At 43.4% G+C, this 19932-nt stretch overlaps 1 protein-coding gene across 8 annotated transcripts in view; it reads right to left on the bottom strand.

Annotated features, from left to right (window-relative positions):
• Positions 1 to 19932, bottom strand: part of BIRC6 (baculoviral IAP repeat containing 6) — a 4524268-nt gene that overhangs the window by 2592951 nt on the left and 1911385 nt on the right. For all 8 annotated transcript variants that reach the window (XM_044058419.1, XM_044058463.1, XM_044058448.1 and 5 more), the window contains exon 27: positions 6653 to 6867. In XM_044058419.1, coding sequence (XP_043914354.1) covers positions 6653 to 6867 — 215 coding nt within the window. The remainder of the gene's footprint in view (positions 1 to 6652; positions 6868 to 19932) is intronic.

The following is a 19932-nucleotide window of genomic DNA, read 5'->3' as shown; positions in this document are numbered from 1 at the left end:
TCGAACATCTACATTTATGGTAAGTGTCCACAACTGTACTATGTTCTTCATGTTTCACTGTTGCAGTCATCACATTTGGGTAGATTCCCAAAGCTAAGGATGGGAGGAGGAATTTAGATAGCATTAGGACCAACTATAAGGCCCTGAAAGACTGCAGTCACAAAGCCAGCTCTGGATTTAGAGAAAACTGGCAAATGGTAATGCTTGGTGAAAGTACGTACAGAACTCCAGGTAGCAGCTTTTAGGATGTCCCTGGTAGGGACGCCTCTGAGAAAGTCTGTAGAGGTAGATGCAGCCCTGGTTGAGTGGGGTCTGATCCCCCTGTGGGATAGGTTTTCCATGGTGCTTGCAGCAGAAATGAATGTAATGGCCTATCCATTTGGAAATAGTATGCTTTGAAATAGCCTTCTCCTCTGCCCTTCCAGCAAATGCCACCAGCAGTTGTTCAGATTTCCTTTGAGGTTTAGTCCTGTCCAAGTAGAATCTAAGATGCCTGTGCACATCTAAGGAGTGCAGTATCCGTTCCCCTTTGTTCTGTGGATTAGGAAAGAAGGTTGGCAAATGAATGGACTGATTAAAGACCACACTGGATACCACCTTGGGCATGAAGGAGGGATTGGTCCTGAGGGACACCCTGTCCGGATGAAAGATGATGAAAGGCTTCACTGCCATAAGGGCCTGTAATTCAGATACCCTTCTTGCTGAAGTGATTGCTAAAAGGAAAGCTGTTTTCCAAGAAAGGAATTTTAAGTCTTAAGTATCAGCTGGCTTGAAAGGAGGAAGAGTGAGTTTCTCCAATACAAAGTTAAGGTCCCAGGCTGGAGTTGGAGCTCTCCTGGGTGGTCATAAATTTTTGGCCTCTCTGAGGGACTGCTTGAGCAGTGGATGAGAGAAGAGGGGAGGTTCTGTGTTATAAGGAGCTAAAATGGCTGAGGCGTGAATTTTGATGCAGAAGAAAGACAGGCCCTTGTGAAGCATCTCAGTTAAGTATTGTAAAATTTGAGGTATATTGGGCACTGCTGTGCTCATCACTTGAAAATGGTTCCAGGCACAGAATCCTTTCAATTTTTCAGCATAATATTTTCTAGTACTAGGCCTCCTTGCCTCTGAAATGATATCCATCACTGGTTTACTGAGGGATGGCAAAGGAGAGATTAGGTAATTAGCCAGGCTGCTAGGGTTCAGTGTTTGAAGCTAAGGGTGCAGAATCTGGTTCTCCTGCTGAGACAATAGTGTAGGAGTCTGAGGCAGGTGCCATGGGGCCAACAGTGACACACTGCACAAGAGGGGGTACCAGTGTTGGTGTGGCCAGTCTGGTGGAATCAAAATTGTCTTTGGTTTGTCTTATTTGATCTTTAGTAGTACTTTGGAAAGCAGAGGCAGAGGAGGAAAGGCATAAACCGATAAGTCTTTCCAGCTGAAGGACAGAACATCCACTTTCCAAGCTTGTTTGTGGTGAGTCCTTGTGCAAAATTTGTCCAATTGATAGTTCTGGGGGGAGGCAAACAGGTCTATATCAGGGCTCCCCCACTTGCTTGTCAACATGTTGAAAATCCTTGGTTCCAGTTTCCACTCGTGTGGGTCCATGAGGTTTCTGCTTAGTTTGTCTGCAAGTGTATTTAGTTTTCCTGGCAGGAACTGAGCTTGGAGATGCTCTTGGTAGCTCAAGGCTGTGTTCCACAATGCCATGGCTAGTTTGCAGAGGGGGTAAGAATGTGTACCCCCCCCCCTGCTTGTTTATGTACCACAACAGTGGTGTTTGTCCATCTTTACCATTAATTGTCCTGGAAGAATGTGGTCCTTGAAGGCTGTCAGAGCATTCTGTACAGCTAACATTTCTTTTTGATTGATATGCAGGTGCATTTGACTTGGGTTCCAGTTGCCCTGAAAGCACTTCACTGCCAGGTGAGCCCCCCCATGCATAGTCTGATGCGTCTGTTGTTAGGGTTTGGGCGGCAGCGGGTAGTGTGAATGGTAGTCCCTTGTTTTGGTGGCAGGCCTCTGCCCACCAAAGGAACTCTAGGCATAGGCAAGGTATGATAGGAATCATTGCTTCTAGATCCTGAGAATGTTGACACCATAGGCTTTTTAGATACCACTGTAGTTTCCTCATATGCAGTCTTGCATATGGAATTAGAAGAATGCAGGAGACCATGAACCCCCAGGCTTGTAGTATTTGCCTTGCACATAGTAGGGTTTTTGTGGCCACTTGTTTGAAGTAGGTTGTCAAATTAATTTGTTTCTCTGACATGAAGAAAGCCATCTGGGAAGTTGTATTCAAGCTTGCTCCCAGGAATATAATTTGTTGACAGCGTACCAGGTGTGATTTATTTTCATTTATGGTGTACCCCAGACAGGTTAGCACCCTTTGTACAAAGGCCAGATGATTCAAAAGAATGTCCTGGCTTTCTGCCTGAATTAGACAATCATCCAGGTATGCGTATATTTGAATATTTCTTTGCCTGCAAAATGCAATGACTGGAGCAAGGCACGTTGTGAATACCCTGGGCACAGTAGACAAGCCAAAGGGCAGTGCAGAAAACTGATAGTGCGTGTAGCCTGCTTTGAAGCATAGGTATCTTCTGCAAGATTCCCTGATTGGGATATGCAGGTATGCTTCCTTTAAATCTAGTATTGCCAACCAGGCGCTTTTGCCTAGCATAGGGAGCAACTGGTGAAGAGTCAGCATCTTGAATTTTGGAACCACCAAAAAGGTGTTTAGAGTAGACAGGTCCAGGATAAGACACCATGAATTGTCTTTTCTGGGTACCAGGAAAGGTCTCGAGTAGAGACCTTGTCCCTTTTCCTCTTCTGGTACCAACTGAATAGCCCCCATGCTTAAGAGAGAAAGTACTTGCTTTTGGGTCTCTGCCCACTGATTTGGGGGTAGATCTGGCCACCCACTTGGTGTTGGTAACGTGTGGAAGTGAAATCTGTATCCATGGGACACTATATTTAAAACCCATTTGTCCTGGGTAATGAGTTCCTAGTTCTTTGCATGAAGAGCAATCTCCCCCCCCAAAGAGGCAGTCAGTTGAGAAGTGCTTGGAAATTTTAAAAAGAAGTCATTGCGACAGTTTACCATAGGGGGAGTTTTATTACTCCCAGATTTGGAAGTGGAGGCCCCCCCCACTGCTTAGTCCTGTGCGTACCCTGGGACTGAAGCCTGGGAGCTCTGCTGGATCTGGGTTTGGGCTGAGAAGGTCTGGAAGAGGCAGGAAAGGACCAATTCTTGGAAGGCCAATGCCTACTAAACCTTGGAGGTTGTACTTGTAAAAACTTGCATAGATTTAGTGTTTTTCCTCCATCTTTTTAAGAACTTCTTCTGCCTAGTTGTCAAATAGGCGGTCCTGGTTTAAGGGCGCATCCAGTAATTTCGCTTTAACATGATCTAGCAAGGATTGCTCCTTAAGCCAAACATGCCTTCCAAGTACAGGCCCAGTTACAGCAGCCCTGCAAGATGCTTCTAGTGAATCAAAATCACATTGTAAACTATGTTTTCCAACTTATTCAGCTGAATGCAGTAAATCCTTATTTTCAGCTCAATCAGGAATCAACATCATTTTCTGTTACGCAATCCAATAATATGCTGCTGATACTTTAACATATGAAACTGGCAGTTTAGGGCCCTAATGGCCAAAGTTGCAGAAGTGTTTACATTCTTGCCCCATCTATCCAGCGTCCTGGAGTCTCTATCAGAGGGGGTAGGATTTTTGGCAGCAGCAGCTTTAATACCCTTGGGTCCCTGTGAAATGGTCTCAGGATCCACAGTAGGATTTTTAAAAAGTAACTTGTGAAAGTCAGGGACCTGGTAATATCTATCATCAAGCTAGATTCCGAAAAGGCATCATCAACAATGTCTAGTACAGGAGGTATGGCTAAAGGCCTGTGCTGGGGCAGGAGTAAGAAATCCCTAAGCCTCTTTTTAGAATCAGAGAAATCCTGACTTTCCCAATGAAAATGCTCCCTGAGAGTATGCAAGGTTTCACCAAAAGAGAAATCCTCTGGGAGGGAAGCAGAGGGAGTCCTCAGCATCAGAATCCTCATAGGTAGATAAGGGAAAATCCTGGTCATCAGAGGAAACAGAAAATTCAGAATCCTGGTCAGAAGTATCATAAGCAAACTCAGACCTAGGTCTCTTAGAGGGGGAAGACTGGCTTCCCCTGATTAAAGTAATAAGGTCTTCAGCCATTCTTTCTTTTTTTTTTTTTTTTTTGGCATAGAGGCCTGACCATGCAGTCTGGCCGTCAGTTTTCTAGGCATAGTTTGAGTTTTAGGCCTTGAAGAAGAAGATGGCGTCTGTTTAATATGCAAGTCAGTAGGCCTGAATACACCCTCAAAAGACGGTGCCTGCACAGCGGCTCTGGACCCATCCAAGGTAGAGACATCCACAGGTTCCACAGTTGAGGCATCTCGCAGCATACCGGACTCCGAATGGGTCTCAGTAGAGGCCTGCGAATCTGAAGTAGCGGGTATCAGGGGCTGCGAAATAGCCTCACTGAGTACCGGTGAACTGGTGACTGGCTTAAGAGAAGCGTTGTCGGCAGCTTTGGACTTAGAAGGCCTGTCTCTGTCTCTATCTTTGCGTTTTTTCAGAATGTCGGTAGTCGGATGGCTTACCGAAGATATATCAAGATAATTGAACTAAGCACCAAAATATTTAGAAGCGAAAATATACTGATGACGGATAGTTCTTGGTTTAAATAAGGCACAAAACCAACAGCGAGGTATGTCGTAGTCAGGGCCTAGGCAAGGAACACAGTACGAATGAAAATCTTTATGAGGGATTTGCTTTCCACAAGTAATGCAGTTATTAACTTTTACTGACATCGGTTTAGAACAAGAAAAAGTTTCCCCAATGGGGTACTTAGCTTTTAGTTGAAGACTTCAGTTCTGAAACTCGAAAACGAAAATTTCAGGAGTCGGCAGACCGGCACTTGCGACCTGCTTCTGCTTCGGGCACTGCATGGCAAGAAAGACTGATGTAATGATATTGGCTGCATGTTTTACACCCCTGACGACCTGACGTCATGGAAGAAAGGACAGCAACTGATGCAGGACCCAAGACTTTGTTAATCAGGCTGATTGAGGGCTACTGCAAGCAGATAACCCAAATGTGATGACTGCAACAGTGAAACACAAAGATCAACATCCATGGTTTAAAACTCAATGGCAAGAAATGCATAACAGTACCCTTAAGACATTTGGCTATCCCAGGAAACTACCTCACTGACACCACACCCCTAAGAGTAGAGACACTCAAGGAAATGGGGGCATATGCAAACAATAACCTGGCTTTCAATAAACATGTTTTTAAGGTAGTGAGGAACTCATTCTATGCTACTCAACTTATATACAAGGGTACGGCATCCAGGATCAAGAAAATCACTGTTCTGTTGTATTCGGTTCTCATCAGTCCCATCATTGAGTACAACTCCCCCTTCAGTATGCACCCGACCAGGCAATCTAGATTCATCCAACATAGGCATAATATTACTGCCAAGAGAAGTACCAGGCAAAAACTTGGATACAGAACTCTCTAACTGATGCAGTCACGCTACATTGTACTCCATCATCCTAAGATCTAGTTCATTTAAAACTCAAAACAGTAACGCCTAAGTGCATGAATAAACTACAAATACTAAGGTGCTTAAGCTAGATAACTTGTAAGTTTGGATACTCTGCCTTTATGGAAAATGAAGTAAGGAGAGGTAAGAAAACTTATAAGCATGCCAGAGAACAGGAAGATTACATAGCTCACCCTTCCTCAAGCAGTGCAAGGCAGTCTAAAAAAATATGGTTTAAGTCTTTGCTTTATACTAAGCTAGTGACTGCATAGAGACTGTGACAAAGCTTAAGCAATGACAAGAACAATTGACTGTAATATTCACTACTTCAGCAGCCACTGTTTTGGGTTAGCCCTGCTGACCTCTGAGTTCATGCAACCACCACCTCCCTTTATCTAGCTCACAAATGCCACTGACAATCCTTTGCCATATGCACCTTCTACTTTCTCATTGAAGAGAAAAGGAAAACAACTTTTCAGCTCAACATCTCAAAACAGAAACACACATTCACCAACCATTTTAATACAGGTACAGGTATTTGTCAGTATGAGCTCTAGTTAAATTCTTGGAGGAGTGAATATGCATAGGAAGCTTGCAGTTTCAGTTACAATTATATTCTCTTTCACAGTACTGTCCCCACTTTTCAAACGAAGGTGTAAACATTCAGCTACTAATTCTACCAGACTTCTACCAGACTCCAGTGGCAGCCCCTACCACAATGCATCAACCAAAACTCTCCTCTTGAGACCAGAGAATTAGTCTCTGCTCAACCTGCCTCTTTTCAGATGACTCAGGAGTTATCTTGGCTGGAAGCCATGACAGTAAACGCCTGGAGCCTGCTCCAGCAGTTCAGCTTCTTATAGTGCCTTGAGTCAAACAACTGATTAGTACTGGTTCTACTTAAATTTATACATACAGAAAAAAGAAAATGTGTTCCTTACAATTCAATTAATTTCAAAAAACTCTGAAGTTTATCTAGAGAAGCTTCCAATGTTGTATGACTGAGCGTTGCTGTAATGCTGAGAAAACACAAAATAAATGTCAACATACAAATTTCAGCCCCACAAGAGAGACAGATGTATTACCTTCATGAACCTGCAAACTGAAGGGGGCAACAAGTCATGCAGAATAAGAGAATGGGTGCTAATATCTGTAGCCACCACAAGCCTACGGCCATCCACCTCTTCTCCTAATGTCCAAACGTCAATAGATAGAGAAGCCAAGTCAGCGCAAGTTGGAATAAGCACATCTGTTAGTAGAACTGTTCTTCCAAAGTCCAGTGTTACAAACCTTCGTGCACCTACAAATACAAAAATATACCACTAATCAGACAGTTGCTGAAGACTCAGTGATGCAGGAAAACTACCTTGTTTTGTGTCCCTGACTGCCCCTTCCCCTGTTGCTAACATGGACAAGAACAGGCACATGCAATGATAAAAATATGTGCAAAATTATTAAAAATAGAAACTACCATGTCTAGGTCTTGAACTGCTCCTTCCCCATCTACACGCTGTTAGCACTGACTAGTGTATGAGCTTAAGTTAACAAATATACGCAAAGTGATTACAAACATATTCCATTTTAAAATGATGACAACCAATGTAAGTTCATAGATTCCAGCTTTAGCCTGGTCTACTGAATTCACCACTAGTGATATTTAGCAGTAAAAGAGAAGTATGACATTAAACGCTAAGTGGTATTCAATATGCTGAAACCTAAAAATGATAAAAAAAAAACATTCACTGCAGTTTTTGTATCTATTGAAAATTTAAACCATTTATATTCAGTCACAGATTTTGACTCTGTGGAAAGCAAAATGTTTTAAGAGGGGCGGGCTAACAAAAGTCTCACAAAAAGTTACCACCACAATAAAGGGATTATGTGCAACACAATTCATCCAAACTGTGGCCAATAACTGTCAGAAAACTTTTTTGTAAAATGAAAAGGAGCTGCACTGTAGTGTAAACATTATCTCACCAAAGCCCTAACAGAGAAAACAGACCACATTCCATGGTCTTGCATAAAAGTTAATAATTCAAGAAAAGGTGAAGGCATTAAAGACTAATTAAAAAGTTCAGATGAGAAGCCCGGGAAAGGGACAGACACACAACACACATTAAAGTGTCAATGACTGCATGGAGGTAAGAATCTTGCGCAAAGGTGCAATTTCTTGTCTTTTTGAAATGAAATTTCATATCTTAGCCTAAATAAACAAAAAGCTTTGAGAATGCATTCCATGTAGGGCACAGCACGAATAGCCTATGAAATCAGGGGGGCCAAAGCAGTCACTCTAAACTGCCTGGTACCTGTAATACAAATACTAATGCAACAGGCAAAATAAAATTTGTTGATGGACATTTCAAATGCTTTGACTTTAGGACTTCAGATGCAACACTGGCCTACACAATGAAATCACAATGGATGAGAACACTTACAGTCCAAGTGGAAATGCATCTAATCAAACTTGGTAACTTAAGTAACAACAAAACAAAAAAAGTTATGTACTCACCTAGCATTACATCTGCGTTGTCCATTTTCATTCTTCCTCAACTGATGGGTCTTGGATCCGATTTGAATCGGACTCTACCACTTTTTCCAGATCCTCAGAGCCAAACTCTCAAGTGCTTCCCTTTACCCATAATACCCCACTAGCTTAACATACCTCAGATCTCATTTGTTGCCATATTATGTGGATCCTTTCACTCTAGAGTTATTGGTATTTTTTCTGGGTTAAAACAGTGAGTTTTTCAAATTTTGTTTCCCTCAATAGGCTATCTGCTGGATTTCAGTCAACTTCTTCTCTTTATTCCAGTAAATTTCTCTTTTAGTCGAGACCTTTCTTGCTTTCTTTTGTGAATTTTACCCAGTCTCCTCTAAGGAACTTTTTTTCGGATGCCTCAAACATATGGTGGGGTGCTTCTTTCAGCCCTATCAAGGTGCAGTGTGTCTATGGCCCATTCAACAGAGGTCAGACCACATCAACATCAAGATGAGTGCTCTCCTGGTCCTTCAAGCTTTTCATACTCTATTTCTTCCAGGGCCTCTCAAGATGCTAACAGACAATATCCATGCAGGACAGCCCTTTACACAGGTCAGTCACAGCTGAAGAATTTAACTGGGAGAGGAAATGGCAAGAGTAAAGTGGGAAAAGCTGATTCTTCCAGCAGAGCAAAGTAGTTTGGGATTACCCGATTTGAAGGGTTATTTCAGAGCTACACAGCTGAGGCTCCTATACATAAGCACAAGCAGAAACCAATAATTCAAAGTGGAAAGGGATGATGAAGAAACAAGAAGAGACTGGTACTTTGGATCCAGGTCCTTAAGGAGAACAATAACCATACAGTATATTACAGTCAAAGTAGCAGACAGTATTCTAAGAACTAAGCCAACACTGGAATGGAAAAAGAAGATTCTGCCAATAGAGACGACTCCAATTAGAGATACATACAATAGGCAAGAGGGGGCTGGAATTTATTGGTGAAAACTTGCAAAAGAACCAAGGTACAGGAAGTAAATAATTAAGAGGGAAAGTTGATAGAATGGAAGAGGCTAAGAATTTGTTTGGACTGCAGGTTACAGATTGTCTTCCCTATCAAGGATTGATATCAGAGTATAGGCAAAGAGAAAGAAATAGGGGGAGCCTAAGCGAAAGACCAGGTGGGTGGCATAACTTGATTCCATTTTCTAATAATCATCTTCTTCCATTCTAATCTTATCATTCCTTCCAACTGTTTGTTTTCATCTCTTGCCTGACTATCTGTCCCTAACAAAAACAACCGTTTAGTTAGATTCCCTTCACTCACATTATCTCTACTAGCAGCTGCTTCATAACTTTGTATTTATTTAATCTTGGGTACTCCCAAAATATGTGCAAGCAAGTGATCATATTACATCTCCAACAATCTTCTCTCACTGCTGGAAACATCTTAGTTAACCTGGCCAGTGTATAAAAATAGCAGTGCCCACACTGCCAAATATTCTAAATTTTTTGCTTCCACTGCATACCTTGGAATATGTACTATCTTCCCAAACTGACTCTCTTATTCCCTCCTAAACTTCCTTTCCCACCCTTCTTTCAGTTTCTCAATTAAATATTTTTCTTTTATCCATGCAACTTGCAATCTCTCTGATAACACTCCTCTACTTATTCCTCCTAATTTCCTTTGGTCGATTTCAGCCACATATCTGGGCATTTTATTTATGTTTTGTCTTGGGTACTCCATTGCTGGAGCCTTCCTGTGTCCTGACAGAGTGCTCTTCAAACTATCTGGAGATATACAGAGCTAAGTATTTTTTTTCTGGCACTTCAGAGTTCTGTACTGTTAATTGTTGCTTGACTAACTTTATATCAGTGCTGGCTGACTTCAGAGTTGTGCACTGTTATTTTTGCTTCACTGTAAAGTTTTTCAGATCTCTGCTGAAGGTGTTGGTTTTCCCCTACCCATTCTCCCTATTCCTGTCTTGTTGTTTAAATTTGTAGTTGCCTGCCCCCACTGTAGATTTGATCTGGGACACTCCCCCCAATCCCATCTCTTTACCTCATTCTACCTAATAGACTCCTTCTGCACTTGTTTTTAGTCATTTTTAATTTATTTGCATTTTTTTAACCTGTTTGGTCGAACATTGCTACATACTCAAGTGTGCTAGCTTGCTCTGCATTTGAATTGTGTTTACTGCTTGCTGTTTTAGCTACTTTTCTGTATGTGTATATATATATATATATATATATATATATATATATATATATATATATATATAATCTAAGCCTGTTTCCTACCTTTCCTGTAACTACTGTAGTCCAGATTCAGATTTGCTGTATTCAGGACTGTATGTAAGCTTCTGAACCCCCCCCCCCAAGCTTTCTGTGTTGGAGGGAAGCCTTCTAGCTTATCAGTGGAAGTGGTAAGCACTAGGTAACCTATCTACCATAAGGAGTGGTTCTGGCCCAGGAAACTGTAGTTATTGGCCGTTTGGGCAGTTTTTCCATCTAAAAGCTCGCATTTGCACTTGTTTCCCCCCTTTCCTGTAACTAGTTTAGTCCAGATACAGATTCTTAGTTTTAGCACTTGAATTTGCTTATTCGTGATCAGCACTTGCTCAGAATGTGTTGTAAGCACTAAATAACCTACTAATTACTACAGCACTCAACCTTCCTCATTACCTAGAGGAAAACAGTTTTGGTACTTACTTTCCTCACTTGCTTAGAGAAAAACAGTTCTTGTACTCTCTTTCCTCACTTATCTAGAGGAAAATATTTTTTTATTCAGGCATGTCCAAGGGTCAGCTCCCAGTGTTCTCTCCTGTCTATCTCGGAATAGATTCCTCTGCATCAGAATCCTCGTAGGCCGTAAAGGCCTCCTCCTGGTAGTCTGAAAGAGCAGAGCCATCTGAGGCCTCATCAGAGGACTGGGGATCAGTGGGCTCAACCCTGGGCCTTTTGTCTAGAGGAGGTTGAGAACCCTGTCCGGATGTGGCTGAGAGCCCCTAATTAAGGAAATAAGGTCCTCAGCTAAACTTAAAATCTGTGAACCTGTAGTGGATCCCTGAGGAATAGCCTTGGGAGGCAGAGATTTTGGCTGTTTAGCAGCTTTAGCCCTTGTGAATGCCTTTATGGACATGGATGCAGGAGGCCTGGCTGCTCCACGTGCTGGCGTAGTTTTGTCTAGGGAAATGGTGTCGGATGTTTCCGGAACACCGGTTTCTGAGGGAAATTCTATAACCGACTCAGAAGAGGCCTCTGGGGCCGAGGTTGTCGGTTGTGCGGTTTCAACGGTCGGAAGTACCAAGGACTCTGTTTCAGCCGAGACCGAGACACTCGCGGTAGGCCTAGGCGTGGTTTCAGCCGAAACCACGGTCCGCGTGTCGGTCCTTGTCCTTCCGTTTTTTGGTTTAATGAGAAGTCGGAGTCTCCGACGGCATATTGTAACAGTAACTAGCCCCAAAAAATTCCTCTGCAAACTCCGCCCGATGCCTAAGAGTGCGTCGGTTGAAGGAGGCACAGGCTGTACAGGCCGAGACGTCGTGGTCTGGGCCTAGGCAGGGGAGGCAGTAAGAATGGAAATCCTTATGAGGTATTTGTTTCCCACAAGTTAAGCAATTATTAACTTTAAGTGTTTGATCTGACATCGGCTGAGGCAAGAAAGAGTCCCCAACGGGGTACTTAGCTTTTGAAGTCTTCGGTAGCTGAAGTTACAGGAGCTGGCCAACCGGCACTTGCGAACTGCTTCTGCTTCGGGCACCACGTGGCAAGAAAGACTGGGGAAGATGGCGTCGGCTGATGCTTTTATACCCCAGGCGCTCTGACGTCGGGGAGAGGGTGACATCAGCCGACGCCGGACCCAGACTTTGGAATCCGGCCGACAGAAGGGCTGCCTGAGGCAGGACAACCCATATGTAAGGACTGCAGATGCATCCTTGAAGGACATCCACATATAGAAACGCAAAAACATTTGCGGCTCTCAATAATAATCTGCTGAAGCAACAGAGACCTCCAAAGCAGAAATGCAAGCAACCTCCAGCCCCAACACAACCCAAATGACACACACCCTGCAGACTCAGTGTGCCACTCAACCACAGCCAATAAGGCAAAGCAACGTACCCAACACACTAGTCATAGGTGACTCTATAGTCAGGCACACTGATGCCCCACTCACCAGGCTAAACAAGGAGAAGGTTGCTGTCAAGCTGCCTGTCGGGTGCCAGGATCTGCCACATAACCCACGCACTCAGGTCACTCCACACAACAAGTATAAATATGACTTTGTCATTGTCCATGTTGGTGTGAACGACCTGAGACATACCTCCCTGGACTACATGAAAAGAGACATGGAACAGCTCTCCGATCTTGTAGCCCAGGCAGGTATGACCCTAGCCCTAAGTGGCATTCTGCCATCACCCAGAATGATGTGGCAGTACAAGGACACAATGACTGACTTTAACAATTGGCTAAGCTTCTGGTGTCATTCTAAAGGGATCCAGTATCTGTCTGCCTGGGATGACATGGTTGACAGACCACAATGCTTTGCCAGAGATGGCATGCACCTGTCACCGTTGGGATTCCGGATACTGGCAAGGTTCAAATGACAAATTCACCACCATAACAGGAACAGGCAAGCAAAAACTGAGGGTGATGCTACTCAATGCTAGAAGTCTAAATCTCAAAATGCACTCACTCGAAGCACTCCTTAAAATGGACAACAATCGATATCTGTGCAGTGACAGAGACCTGGTTCAAGGCTCCAGAGAGCACCCCTGCACTACCAGGCTATAACTCATACCACACTTTTCGGCCATGTAACCTGGACCGGAACACCAAAGGCGGAGGTGTGTCCATATTCATTAAGGATATCCACACCTCCAGGCTAGTTGCTCAGCATAATGCAGCCGAGGTTACCTAAGTGCAACTAACTCTGTGCAAAACTGCAATCCAAATTGTAGCTTGCTACAGATCCCCCACCATGCCCCAAGATTCCCACTCCTCTTTTCTTGATGTACTAGAAAATATTAGGGTTCAACCAAACACCCTAATAATGGGCGATTTCAACTACCCCACCATTAACTGGGAAAACTATTCATGTACCAACTCCTTCACTCAACGCTTTCTGGAATTCATAAACTCCAATGGCCTGGATCAACTTATCCACATCCCCACCAGGGGCAACAATAGCCTAGATCTAGTCATTATCAACATGAGTGACCGGTGTTCCACACCTGAAGTCAACACCTCATTGGTCCGATCCGACCATAAGCTAATTACCCTAGATATCCACATCCTGCCCCCACCCCCCATTAAGGAAACCATGGTAAAAAATTTCTCCAAAGCCAACTTCATGCTTCTTAAGACAGAAGTGGTGAACTTCATGACACCCATGCAGATGGACAATACAGTTATGACTACTGAATCCTACACAATTGCACTTTATAAGCACTTACACGAGTGCATGGATCGTGCTATCCCACACAGAACCAAGATGCTATCCTCCAAAAAAAGAAAGCCAATCTGGTGGTCCCCTGCCATAAAAAACTGAACAACATAAGGAAGAAACTGTTGCAAAAGAGAGTAAAATCCCATGAGTGGAGGAGCTCCCTGGTCAGCCTCAGTAAGAAGCTGAGATCCCTCATAAAATCCTCCAAAGCCAGTTATGAAAACAAAATCGCCACGGATTCTAAAGACAACCACAAAGCATTCTATAGCTATGTCAAGAATCTCAATGGCAACACTCAAATCTGCTCTGAGTTACAGCACAATGGCACTAAATATACAGACACAACTGATATTGCCGACATCCTGGCAGATAGGTTCAGTGCTAACTTACCCCCCCTCTCACCCCATACAGAGTCCATCTCTATACCGGAAGAATGCAAAGTTCCTGTAATCACGGCTGCACAGGTAAAAATCACACTCTCCAAAGCCAAGAACACACCATCCATGGGACCAAACAACAGCCCAGGCTGCATTCTACACGAACTACAGAACGAACTGGTACCCCACCTAAGTACCATGTTCAATCATTGCCTCAACTCGGGCTTTGTGCCTGCTGAATGTCGCACAGCGACGGTTATCCCACTCCACAAGGGGGGAGCCCACCACGGACCCCGGGAAATATCGCCCCATTAGCCTGACGAGCCTCGTCTGCAAGGCCATGGAACACATCATCATGGAACTTATAAACAAAGACATTGGTAATCTCCAAACTCTGGACCCTACCCAGTTCGGGTTTGTAAAAGGCAGATCATGTCTCCTAAACCTGACAGACTTCTTTGAAGCAGTCACCAAAGCCGTAGACGAGAGTAAGGTGGTTCACACAGCCTATCTAGATCTTGCCAAGGCTTTCGACACCATCCCCCATTCTGGAATTATAGATAAACTCACTAAGCTAGGTATAAATCCCTATGTCACAAGATGGGTTGCCAACTGGCTCACTGACAGAACCCACATTGTGAAAGTAGCAGACTCCAAATCCGACTTCAGACCAGTGACAAGTGGAGTATCACAAGGTTCAGTCCTAGGTCCTCTCCTGTTTGGTATCTACTTCTCTGAAGTACAGGCTAACACAGAAGGCCTTTGGCTAATGACGTTCGCAGATGACTGCAAACTAGGAGCCATAATCAAAACTCTTAACGATGTGGACATCCTACAAAAGGGCCTCACTAAGACAGATGCCTGGGGGCAAAGCCATGGCCTCAAGCTCAATGCCAAAAAGTGCATTGTCATCCTCTTTGGTAAAAACTCTGTACCCATGAACTACAACATAGGCGGTAGTATACTTAACACCGAAAGTGTGATAAGAGACCTTGGGACACAGGTGGACAGTAGTCTCTCCTTTGATAATCACATCGCCACAGTAGTCAGAAAATCCTTCTACGTGGCACACATCACAAAAGGTTTCTCATCCAGAAAAAAAGAGGTCATTGTTCCCCTCTACTCATCACTCATTAGACCCATTATAGAGTACAACGCCCCTTTTGGTATGTACCTCACAAGACATCTACAACTATTGGAAAGGCAGCAGAAATACCTCACAAAGAGGATTATCAGCCTCAAACAGATGCCCTACACAGACTGTCTCAAAAAACTCCAGCTTTACTCCATCGCATATTGCCTACTCAGAGGTGATCTCTGCCTAACATACAAAGCTATGTCAAACCCAGAGCTGTTGGACATGCTCCACTTAAAGAAATCCCAATCCCTCAGAGCAACAAGCTCTAGGGACCTAAACCTTGTCACCACAATAAACAGAACATGCCGGAGGGATAGATTCCTGTTCCAGAGACTTCCCATACTCTGAAATAAACTACCTATCTATATCAAACAAAGCTCCTCATTAGCACTCTTCAAGAAAAATCTTGATGATTGGATGGGAAATAGGAAATTCACCCCGGGGATCACTTCTGTGGCTCTGCTCGACAGTGGCACAGGAAAATAATTTTCTTGGGTGGCAAAAGCCAGGGTACCTTTTTGGCTGGGCTTGTATAAGCCCCAGGGTCGATAGCCTTGTACTTACCTATGAACCAACTGACAAACTATCATGTAATCGCTTATCAATGGCACTCTTAACCCACCCATGTCCTTTGACAGAGTTACTACATCACATGCTACCCCAGTCCCTTCTCCCAACACAAAGGGTTGCATAATTACTTGTTTCACTTTTCTCGCAAGTCTCTTGGGGGCATGCCCAAAAACCTGACCTGGATACAACAACTGAGATAGCATATATAGCGGAAGAATTTGTACTTCATTATTTAGTCTTATATTTTTCCACTTTTCCATCATATTCTTTGCTATTTCATTTACCCTTTAGTATGCTGTCGCCATAGAGTCTTCAACTGATTTATTATGCCATATCCTTAAATACTCAATTTCCTCTGTCCATTTTCTCTCCTGTCCCCACTTTAATAATTCCCCTTGGTTCATGTTTATGTCTGTTGTCTGAGTTTGGATTGATTCACCATATATCCTCTCTATCTTTGCTAAAGCAATGAATTATGTCCAGCAATTTCCATAAAATCCTTAGCAGGGTGTCCCAAACTTGTCAAATTATCAGCTGCAAATAACGAGATCTTACATTTCCTATCTGTCCACTGATACCCTTGGATTTCTGCCTTTTTAATTGCTATTGTCAATGGTTCTAAATATGTAGTAAATTGGAGCATGGACAGGGGGCATCGCCTTATTTTTCTATCTTTAATTCTCTTGACATCGTAGCTCCTACTGTTACTCTAGTGCTTGTCCCCTCAAATGCTAGTCAGCATATCTACCATCCCCTCAGGAACCATCTTCCTTTCATTACGTCAAACAGATATTACCATTTCACCCTGTTAGAGGGCTTTTCAGTATCCAATGACAGTAGAGTTTGCTGGACATCCTTCATTACCATCAGTGCCCTCACAACATTATCTGCAGTACCCCCCCCCCCCTTCCCAACCCAGTCTCATGCTCATATATTATCTCTGGACCACACTTTGCTAATATTATAAATCATCTATAATCATGTTTTAATACAGAAATTGCTTTGTAGAAAGACAGAAACAGTGGATACTTTCCTTCCTTAGGTATCACAGCTATTATTGCCTCTTTCGGTGATTTTGGCAGTTCCTCCCTCAAATATTTGAAACATCTTAACCCATACCACTATCCGAGGCAAGCGTTAGCAATTGCAGGGCCCAATTTGGACTATGTTGTAGGTTTTTTCATCTGCCCCCCCCCCCCCTCAACTACCACCCCAACCCTTCCTCTACTCACTGGCTTCTTAGACTTAAGTACATTTCATACAAGGTATCAGGAAAGTATAGTTGTGTAAAATCTTATTTTAACAGTAGATGCACTTCTCTTCACTGTTGCAGTATTCTTCACCTAAGGAATCTCCTGCCAAGGACAGGGAAACATTTGGCCAGTATACAAAAGCCTTCACCTATTACAAGTGCCGTACTTCACATGCATGCTCCCCACTCACAACGCAGGGCATAAAGGTGAAGTACGGATACAAACTCTCATAATAGAAAAAGCCACAGGAGAAATAAAATACTTTCAGGGACAAAGAGGAACATGTGCATCCAGAAGGAAAAATAAAGAAGAAAGACTGGCTCCTTAGTCAGGAGGGAAAGAAAATAAAGGAAAAGAGTCAGGACAGGGATGGGGGGGAGAGAGGTAGCAAATACTGCAACAGTGAAGAGAGACATCTATTGCTACTGTAAGATTCTTCACAACTGTATTATGTCCTCCATGTCACTGCTGCGGTGTTCTACACCTAATAGACAGTACAAGCGCTCAAAAGGAAGCCTGGGAGGAGGAAGACACAGAGGAACACCTCCACAAATCCATGATGAATACCTCTGACAAAGTCATCTCTGGCCATGGAAATAACATCCAGCTTGTAATGTTTAGTTAAAGTAAGAACAGACGACCAAGTAACACCAAGTAACAGCCTCAAGGATAGAACTGGTAGCTCTTGAAAAAGGCACCAGCAGATGCAACTGCCCTAAAAGAATGTGTCTGTACAGAGGAGAAAAGACGTTTACTATGGAAAGCATAACTGAAGGAATTGGCCTTAGAAATCCAGGAGATGGTTTGCTTAGAAACAACCCAACTCAAAAGTCCTGTGATGAAAAGAAAGAAAAAGCTGTTCAGACTTGCAAGTAACTTTAGTTTTAAATATCTGAGCAGAGCTGTCTATGCAAATCCAAGGAGTGAAGAAGCTTCTCACTGGCAGACTGTGGACAAGGAAAAAAGGAAAGAAAATGAATAAACTGATTAAGGAACAACTCACTGACCATCTGGGGCAAATAAGAAGGATTAGTACAATTAGACACCCTGTCTCTAGCAAAACTAAAAAAAAGAGGAATAGTCATGAGAGCCTGACGTTTAGACACACTCTTGGGTGAAGTAAGAGCCAAAAGAAGAACATTCATCGAAGTATAATACTGTCAAGAAACTAAAGATACAGGCTCAAAAGGAGCTTGGGTCGATTTTTCAAGGTCAAAGCTGAGGTCCCAAAAAGGTAGAATAGGTTTCTTGGGAAGCATGATATTGAAGGATGCCTTTAATGAATTGCTTGACCTCAAACCTAGAGGAAGATTCAAGGGCAGACAAGCAGAGAGTACAAACAGGTGAGCTTTAACTGAAGAATATGCTAATCCAGCATGGAGCAAATGAGACAAATACAGAACCAGATGAACCTCAACAGACAGGGGATCCTGATGGCAAGAAAAGCATCAGGCAGATTTTTTTTCCATTTGGACATGAAGGATTTTCATTTAGTGGGTTTCCTGGTCTCATCAGAACCCAGAGTACATCCTCAAGAAAAAAAGGTACCGAAAGGGATCAAAATTCTATCACCCAGTGTCAGATGATGAGTGAACAAGTAAGGATGGGCAAGAGATCCCTTGTCTTGTATGAAAAGATCCACTGGGTGTGGTAACTGCCCCTGGCCAAGTGAGGGGGGGGGACCAATGCTGTCTGGACCAAAAGGGAGTCACCAGCTAGATTTTGGGAGACTCCTGTCTGATCTTGTGTATCCTGTCTGATCTTGTGTAGAACTCGTGATAACCAAGGAAGGGGCAGAAAGTGTATAGAGACATCTCCTTCCAAGGAAAAGACAAGGCACCCGCCTTCCAAATTAGAGGACTTGGGATTCTGGAACAGAATAGAGGAAGATGATGGTTATGAATACCCCACCAATAGACAATTTCAAATAAAACATCTCTGTAAAGCATCCATTTATGAGCTTTTGTTCTGGAATTGTTCAAAGAGTCTGCCACTAGACCATGCTCTGAAGGAATCTAAACAGCCTGGAGAATCACCTGATATGGGATAGCTACATCCCAGACTTGAAAAGCAAGCCTGCAAAGAAGATAGGGCTTTGTGCCCCCAGCCCACCCCCACTTGCTGACATACCACATTACTGTGGTATTGGTGAAGACTTTGAGGAGTCCAAGATAAAAGAGGGAATGAAAAGCTTGTAGAGCCAAAAGCAGAGATTTCATCTCTTTTATAATGACATGATCAGACATCTGATGAGAAGGCTAGAGACTTTGGACCTATAAGGAGCCACAAGAGGCACCCCACACCCTGTCTGAGGCATCTGTGAAAAGCTCCTGAGTAAGAACTGAAGCTTGAAAAGGTAGCCCTGGATTGAGAGCAAGTTGATGAATCCACCACCGAAACCCAAGCTTGAGACAAGGAAGAAAGGAAAAGGGAACTCTGGGGGTAGCAATGCTGAATCCACACTGCTCTGAAGTACTACTGAAATTTCCACATATGCAGCCCAGCAAGAGGGAGCATAGGAATGATGGAAGCCATAAATTCCAGAACCCTGAGAAATTCCTTGGCCGCGACAGAAGAGGAAATTGGAAAAAGGTTGCTAGAAACAGAGCCTTTGAGACTGGAAGAAATGCCAGCATGGGAACATTCTGAAGCCTACAGCCGAGGAAAACATGATCCTAGGAAGGCATCAGAACGTACAGTTGTGTATACTTACCATAAATGTAGATGTTCGAGTGTATTCACTGTTGCAGTCATCACATTTGGGTTATCCCTGCCAGGGTAGCCCTCGGCCAGCCCGAATACCAGAGACTTAGTATTTCTGTATCAGTTACTGACGCTTGAGGACTGACGTCAGGTCGTCAATAGTATAAAGTAAGGCAGCCAATGCCATTACATCAGTTTTTCTTGTGCTAACCTGTCAGGAGCCCCCAAGTAGAAGGACAGCCTCTGATGGAAGAACCCGACCAGTAGAAAATAAATTCCAATATGTCCCTTGTAAGGAAAGGAGAACATTAAGGAAGGGTGGTAATAAAAGGAGAAGGAGAAGAAAGGGGGATGGAGGGAGGGAAACCAGGATTGCAACAGTGAATACACTCGAATATC

Source organism: Protopterus annectens, chromosome 1.part2, assembly GCF_019279795.1.
Source record: "Protopterus annectens isolate FY-2018-M chromosome 1.part2, PAN1.0, whole genome shotgun sequence".
NCBI lineage: Eukaryota > Metazoa > Chordata > Ceratodontiformes > Protopteridae > Protopterus > Protopterus annectens.
Note: the sequence above shows the minus strand (reverse complement) of the source record. Positions and strands in the feature narration are given on the sequence as shown.